General features: G+C 36.3%; 2 protein-coding genes across 2 annotated transcripts in view; both read right to left on the reverse strand.

Annotated features, from left to right (window-relative positions):
* Nucleotides 1-2,881, reverse strand: part of LOC107663217 (phosphatidate cytidylyltransferase 2-like) — a 21,755-nt gene extending 18,874 nt beyond the window's left edge. The window contains exon 1 of the mRNA XM_016453391.1: nucleotides 2,710-2,881. Within this exon, the coding sequence (XP_016308877.1) occupies nucleotides 2,710-2,775 (66 nt within the window). The 5' untranslated portion in view covers nucleotides 2,776-2,881. The remainder of the gene's footprint in view (nucleotides 1-2,709) is intronic.
* A 2,496-nt stretch (nucleotides 2,882-5,377) lies between these two features.
* LOC107663220 (heparan sulfate glucosamine 3-O-sulfotransferase 1-like) lies at nucleotides 5,378-6,581 on the reverse strand. Its single transcript, XM_016453394.1, has one exon. It carries the CDS (start codon nucleotides 6,486-6,488, stop codon nucleotides 5,577-5,579), a length of 912 nt encoding a protein of 303 aa, XP_016308880.1. The 5' UTR covers nucleotides 6,489-6,581; the 3' UTR covers nucleotides 5,378-5,576.
* Nucleotides 6,582-7,940: the final 1,359 nt, after the last annotated feature.

The raw sequence follows: 7,940 nt of genomic DNA on the forward strand, positions 1-7,940 counted from the left end.
GCGCTGCTTTGTTTACAGCGGTAACCAAGGAAACGCTGTATCTGGTGTTCCAGAAGTGCCTCCTGCTGTCAGAGAGTGAGTCTGCATCTCATTCAGAGCTTCTGCTGTTTGCTTTGTTCAGGCATGTAGTATAATTTCACAAAGCTAGTCAGAACAGAACAGTCTGTTTTTGCTTCAAATTGAGTTATAATTAAATCAAATTATGTATATAAAATTATATAACTAAATTATATGAAATTATATAAATGATATGTATATGAATTATATAACTAAAATTAAATAACTGTAATTACAGATTTAGGTTAAATGTCAGTCTTTATTTTTCTTTTTTAGGAAACAAATCAAAGAAAAAATAAACAAATTCTACTATTCCTAATATTCTGTATGTTGCTCAAAAACAAAATATATTGTGTTCAGCGGGAAAAAGGGTTTTTGTTTTTTTTTACCCAGTCATTAAAAAAATAACACATTTTAGAGCTGTAACGACAACACCGTGATATTTTTGCTTAAGGTTATCATACCGTCAAAATCTAATACCAGCCCATGCCTACTTACAGGTGCATGAAATCAAGCATACAACCTCCCTAGACAAACATTTACAGTAGAATTGGGTGTACTAAAGAGCTCAGTGACTTTCAACGTGGCAATATCATCGTATGCCACCAGTAAAATGATTTGGTCTGCTGTGGAAGAATTTACCTAACACTATCCGGTACAAGAATTTACCTAACCCTATCTGGACATACCCTACCTACCCTGTATCCTGTGCTGACATAGAAAAACACGTTTTTCTTCCCACTATTCCTATCCCTCCTTCTTGTAGTTTTTAAGACAATGTTTGAAACTTTGTATTGCTAGCACTTCACATGTCATTGTCTCCTTATGATAAATCGCTTCTTGTATTACTCATTTGTAAGCCACTTTGGATAAAAGCTTCTGCTACTGTAAATGTAGATAAATGTAAAAGAATCTGACTAGTCTGCATAAAGTAAGACCAGACCTGAACGCCTTTAGTACGGACTGAAACAACTGGCAAGAGGGAAGCTGTTACAGCCGCGAATTAACTATTAATGCCCATGTTAAACAAGCACATATGGGCGAGTAGTGTACTTCATCCTAAACTCAACAGGGACACAGTGTCTTTCTCTATTTCATTACAATGTAATAAACTAGTCTAATGTAATAAACTCAGCAGGCCTCTCTCGCCTCTGGAATGAATTCTTAAAATTCTTTAACTCTCACAGCAACACAAATACAAATCTGTTTAAAAGCTTGAGAAATGGGTTAAAATTCCACTGTTTGGTTACCAACATTCTTCAAAATATCTTCTTCCACAGAAGGAAGTCAGTCATACAGGTTTGGAACAACATGAGGGTGAGTAAATGACACAATTTTTATTTTTGGGAAAACAATGAAGAAAAAAAAAATCTGATATGCAATGTCTTTTTTGATTCAATCAATTAGCAACGGACAAAAATCACAAAACCTATACAAAGAACCTATATAAAAAATGGTTAGAGTCAGACCATGACCACATTTAGTCCATTTGCCTGACAGTTGATATGCGAATGAAGGCAGCACAAGTTTTCATTTGCATGATCAAGTATTAGGACTCAGTGTTTCATATGAAAAATGAATCTATTTAGTATAATATAGACCCTGCCATTACACTAGCAAGCACAGCTACAATTACACACGCTTGGCTTATTCTTTCATCACTCCAGCATGTTGGCAGCACTAAAGACAGAAGAGGCTGTTGTGCTTATTTCTTCTTTTAAAATACATTTATGACAAAAATACAACATAACACAGAGAAGGAAGTTATATGGTGAACCACCAAAACCGAATAACCAAAGAAAATTCTCAAAAACTATTGACCAAGTATATAAAGGCTGCACATAAGACAGTTTACCCAACAATTCCTTAGACTGTGGCCCTTTCAATAACATTATCACATACTATTGACAAAATATGCCCTTCGATGCTCAAAAAAGGAGGACAAATACAGAAGAGAACAAATTCCTAAAGTATTCACAAATAATTGCTATTAACTTAGTCACTTAAATGAGTCTTGTTTATATACTGTGATCTCTCTGTAAGGTTTGAGCCCATGCCTACAGGTCAAGACACTTTACTCGTGAATGTTGACTCACCCATCTGCCCAAGTCTCTCTCAGTCTCCATGTTTTCTACCTTTATTTCTATATAGCATGACGATCAGTCCATGCACTCCAAACACTCTGTAACTCTGCAGAAAGCACAGCTCACCCAGAAGAGTTTAACCTCACTGTCCTGAACTGAACAGAGCAGGGATTGTTCATGCCGCTTAACTTCATTTCAGCAACATGGCAACTGCAAGAAATACACTGGGGTCTTATAGGTGTGTTTGTTGTTGTTGTTGGGACACAGGCAGAAAACCTTCAGTACATAAGAAGTTCAGGAAGAACATCAGACACCTGATGATGCTCAGACTCTCTCCACGAGCTCTAATCTACTGTATTACACACTCGTGAACGCTAGAAACTACGATCTTTTATCAAACCAAAGCATTAAAACTGCTTTCGTGCTGTGACAAGACACTTGCACGCGGGATCCAGAAACACAACGGCCTATAATCGATGTTATTTCTCTCTTCACGTATGACAGCATGTAGCTCAAATGATAGCCATGACAACATGCATCCCTCCACATCTCTTTCTTTATTCGGTACCTTATTCTCCGAGTTTTGATGCTGCAGCCCTTTTTCCGTCGCTCCTCGGTGTCGTAATTCTGTCATGATTGGCTCGGTTTGTTGAAAATAAAGGCCTGGTGAAGTAGCAATCTTCGGGGGTTGCTGTTCGTTTTTAATGATTGTTATTAGGACGGGAAAGCGAGCGACTGCGCATGCGTGCGCCAAGAGAGAGGGCGGCCATCTAGTGGCCAGTGCTGAGAAGACAGGCAGATCGATTGATATAGGTGGATGGATAGACATGGATATTATATGTCTATTTATTAAAAGGACACTGTCAACAGTAATTAATTCATTTAGATTTTTAGGGGGAAGTTATTGTTTTATTTAGAAATTAAAAGTTAGTATGTGTTGTAATATATATTATAATTCATTAATTTTTCCTTGATTATACATTTCACACATCTTCATTATTCATCATAACCTACAGGCTAACTGAGCAGAATCCATAGTCTTCTGCTGTTATGACAATTACCAACAATTACATTATAACTTTACATATAATTCAAGCAATAGCTGACCTCTCAGTCTCTTCGACTGAAATTCTGTTTGATTTGTCTGTCATTCATTTATTCAACTACGCTGTAAAATACATATATTAACATATACGCTGATTTAGAATCTGAATTAGAATTTTACATTAATGGTACCTTTTTCAAAAATAGAATTTATTTAAAATAATGTATTGTATTTATAGTACCTTGTAGAAATCAGATGGCAGTTTACCCTAGTAGTGGGACACGATGCCTCCTTTTCATTATTTTCAGTAATTGCTTACATTTACTTCTCTAAATAATATATTGCAAATAATAAATATATACTGAACATGCTAAACGCACAGCTTTACAATTTATCATAAAATGCATGTTGTTCTCTTAAGGGAAGCACCGTTCGCTAATGCATGGCCTCTTAAGGCTTCCGTTGGCTCGTCACGTGATCTCAAAATATTGGCAACAATGAAGGAGGACCAGTCTTATCTGCTGTAAAAATCGATTTCTCTAGGCCTTTCATCGTTTTAAACATTCAAACTATTTCTTTCTGTTTATGTGGTTTTAAGCAGACAAGTTACTTAGTGTACTTTTAAATTTCATTAACGTTTTGACGTACATTACTATCACAAGAAGTTGTATTTTAAGTTCAAATCACCTGGCTCTGCTGTTTTTATCACGTTCCTCAGATATACATATCAGATGAAACACTGCCATCTGTAGGACATCTGTTGACGACATCTACAGGATCCTTACCTGTTCATATCGCGAGAGATTCAAATGGCAAAACTCCAGGCTTCACTGCCTTTGAAGATGTATACATGTAAGTTGTATGCCAAGAGCAGCTTCTGTTTCTAACATATGAAAGTTGTCTGTAAATATTTTTCATTTGTGGTTTATCTTATATTGACCATAGAGCGTAGTGACAGTAAATGTAGGCTTGTGAGGTAGACTCTTAAAAGGTGGATCAGTCGTTTTGTAGCCATTAAAATGTTTAACCATTAGGAAGTGAATACTATATGTTTAAAAATCTATATGTTTAAAATCACGTACACTTAAATGAGATGTAGAATGTAGTTACATCAGTAGCCATGTAGGGATCCAACCTGCCAGCCCAAAAAGCGGAATCCAGCGGCCTGGTTTAAGGTTTAATGCGTATTTGGTCTTTTACTTGCGCTTCTGAATTTATCAGGATTAGTTTAAATTTTAGTCTAGCTCCGTGTTCAATCTGACTCCAATTTCACGTGATCAGTTTTTAATTAGAAATATTGCTTTGAAATATTGCCTAACTTTAATGATCACAAATATTAATTTAGATATTTGATTATTCCGGACTCACTATACTTTCAATTATCCGTTCACTGGGGACCTAATGTCTCTTTTAAGTCTCACGCTGGCCTTGCGTAGATCTTACGATCACAAGTATTGGTTTCATGAAGAGTTAATTTCATAAGGAAATAAATTCGATCCTTTCAGCCATAACAACAGCAGAAAAAGATACTGAGCACAAGTTTTCATTATCGTACTGTCAAAAGGCCTCCTGAAATTAAGGGCTGGAAACATTTAAAGAAGACAGCGTAAAGGAACAGAGACATTTGTGTATAGTGAAACTGATTTTGATCGAGGTGTTGAAAATATTGTCAGTGTTTTAGATGAACAGGTGTTTTATGTACACATATTTATTGAATATAAAACAATTTTGTAGTGCATTAACTTAAGACATTATGAAATATCTCATTAATTTAAAGAACCAATTCATTTAAAAAAAATAGACATTTCTATTCAAAAATTAAAATAAAATCTTAAAGTACAAATTAGTAGATTAAACATGAGAATTAAATGATTAGACTACAATAATTACATCTGGCAAAGAAGTATTTTTGTTCAATGCTTCAAGTACCACTGGAAGTAACATTTTATTTTTTATTTTACTTATTATATGCAATTCTTGGTGTCTATCCACATTCCATCTTTATTTTCTATTAGAGAAAACCAAGTTTTCAAGTGTCTTCAGTAACTTGGACTTTGCCGATCTTTTCAATCTCACTTTCACCAATTCAATAGTCTGTTTGAACTGAGACGTTTGGAGTCAAAAGTGGTCCAAAGAGTTTTTAAAGCACATGAAGTCCTGCAGATCTATTCTATTTTCCACAGAAGACAAACTGTAGGCTAGATGTATTAGCGTTCAGAACAGTTTTTGGCTCTGGTCTCTTTGCTTGACCCTCTTGCAAACTGGTTGCTGTCATTTTTAACCACATTCCTTTGACAATCTTAGAACATTTTCACAAAATGGGTTTTCAATAGTAGTTTAAATTCCATTCTCAGTCTCCGTAAGAGCTGTCAATCATTTTTCGGCTGTCTTTAGCACCAGTCAAACCTCTGTCCCACCATTCTGAAAAAGATTTGATTGGGAACTCGCAGGTAACGGCAAAGCTTCTGGAAAGCCTCGCTGCTAAGTGGTGCGTGTGGTCTTCCTTTAGACTCATCCAGGCACTTGTCGTGTCCCGCAGATAGCATACAATAAAAGCCCTTAGTGACGTTAAAGTAGAAATTATCCGGCTTTATCCGAGATGGAAGTTCCAAAAACATCTCCGCCTTCTGCAGCTCAGGGAATGGATTCTGAATCAGTGCCTCTCCATCCACAATGTGCATCTGCTCTCTGGGAAAAAGCTCCAACCATCTGGCAAGGTGCTGGTAGTAAAAGCTCCTCTGAAGGGCTTTGTATTTAGGGTTGATGTGTTCTTGTGATAATAGCAGCTCTTCAAGTGGCTGATATGGCTTGTTTTGCTGAATTCGGTTGTGGAGAACTTGTGTGTAGTCTGATACAAGTCTCTCTGCAGGGTCACGAACGATCAGCAGCAGTTTCACAGCTGGATTCGTGGCCCATATCCTCTTTGGGGCCAGTGTTGCTGTGAAGTAGCCAGGGGTCTTTTCCACCGTCAGCTGCCCAGGGAGAGTGATGGGCATCTGGGCACGATACCAATCCAGACCCTTCCGAAAATTTTCATCCAGGTTGAAGTAGTGGATCTCGTTCTTGGCTACTTCCACATCTGGATGGAGGTTGAGCATCTCCAGCAGAGCCCTGGTGCCTCCTTTGCGCACCCCGATGATTATGGCTCCTGGCAGACGTTGCAAAGCTGAGGCATTGGAACTTCCAGAAGGGGTCGCTGAAGTCACTGAGGTCAGAGAGGCTCGGAGTTCATGCAGACAAACAAGCAGCTGTGCCTGGAGCAACAGCAGTAGGATCAAAGCCAGGAGGAGCGTCCAAAACATGGCGTCAGTCCAGTCAGGTCAAGGGTGGCACACAAACGAACACACACAGCTGGAGATCTGGCTGACTTGCACTTTTCGTGTTTCGTGAAATAAATTTCTAAAAAAAAAAATAAATAAAAAAAGAGAGAGAGAAAGTGCACAGGAAATTATTTTTCAGAGAAAATAAATAGTAAGATCCGCAGGAAAATATTAATTATTCATAGCATTAATCACGCGTTTAAAACATTAATCAAAATGTATTAAAAAAATTATAAAATGTATCAAACATTCATTGTCAGGCCAATTTGAGTTGCTAACATGACAAATAGATGTAAAACATATGTTAAATCATCAACAACAGCAGCAGGGCAGGAGTGTACTTCCTCGGTGTGATTTAATTAACAGAATTATTAAAACACAGAGAGAAGAAACACATTAAACATTCATGAATAATAGTGTCTCAGGAATCTCCCTGGGTAAATTTACTCATCCCAATCCCACTGCCTTCTCACTGCCTCGCTAGTGGCAGGCACCTCTAGTGCTCACTATTGGAGCAATCCTCGATAATCCCTCATGAGTCTAAATCATTCCAATTATAAACTACATGAGCCACACATTGAAGTTAATAGACCAGTTCTTCATAACAAGAATAAGATTTACTGGTAACACTTTATAATAAAGTCCCATTAGTTGATGTTAGTTAATGCATTAATATATTGCCCATTGTTACAGTATTTATTAATCTTTGTTAACATTAGTTAATAAAAGCACAATAGTTTTCATTGTTAGTTCATGTTATCTCAAATCCATTCAAAATATTATCAGATACACCTTTTGATTTTAATAATGTATTAGAAAATGTTAAAATTAACATCAAGATGAATAAATGCTTTAGAAGTATATTGTAGCTTTAGAAGTATCATTGTTAGTTCATGTCAACTAATGCCGTTAATATTAACATTAACAAATGGAACCATATTGTAAAGTATTCCTATTTTATTTATAGAGTACCTTTCATAGTAGTTTAATTACTTTACAAGTGGGTGAAAAAACACTGATTAAGAAAACTGTAAGGATAGAAAGGTGAGCGTTATTGAGAATTATCCTCATGATCTAATAAGAAATGGTTGTGAGTACTTAAGTTTAGAAGTATTAATGCAGAGAGCGCCACCCTTGCTGTTTTTGAATTTTGCATGTTTTTCACTGTATTTCAGTGAATGCAACTCTCACATCACATGGAACAAAGACAGTTCATTAGGCTTTTTACAGAGTTTTATTCTTCGGATTGAAAACAAATATATGCAGTTTGTCCTCATAGCCACGAAAACTGATGCAATGGTTCCACAGTTGTCTTTTTAGTGCAGTTTCAACAAAAAAAATATTATAGTTAGAATCTTCTAATAAACTCTTTAAAAAATCTCTTAGAATAAAAAATAGGAAATTACTCACATTTGTGTCTAAACATCATTTCAA

The sequence above is a fragment of the Sinocyclocheilus anshuiensis genome, unplaced genomic scaffold, assembly GCF_001515605.1.
Source record: "Sinocyclocheilus anshuiensis isolate Anshui unplaced genomic scaffold, SAMN03320099.WGS_v1.1 scaffold1301, whole genome shotgun sequence".
In the NCBI taxonomy this organism is placed as follows: domain Eukaryota; kingdom Metazoa; phylum Chordata; class Actinopteri; order Cypriniformes; family Cyprinidae; genus Sinocyclocheilus; species Sinocyclocheilus anshuiensis.

What these genes read in the sequence shown, in the direction of transcription:
- LOC107663220 (XM_016453394.1), bottom strand. Translation starts at nt 6,488, where the DNA reads ATGTTTTGGACGCTCCTCCTGGCTTTGATCCTACTGCTGTTGCTCCAG.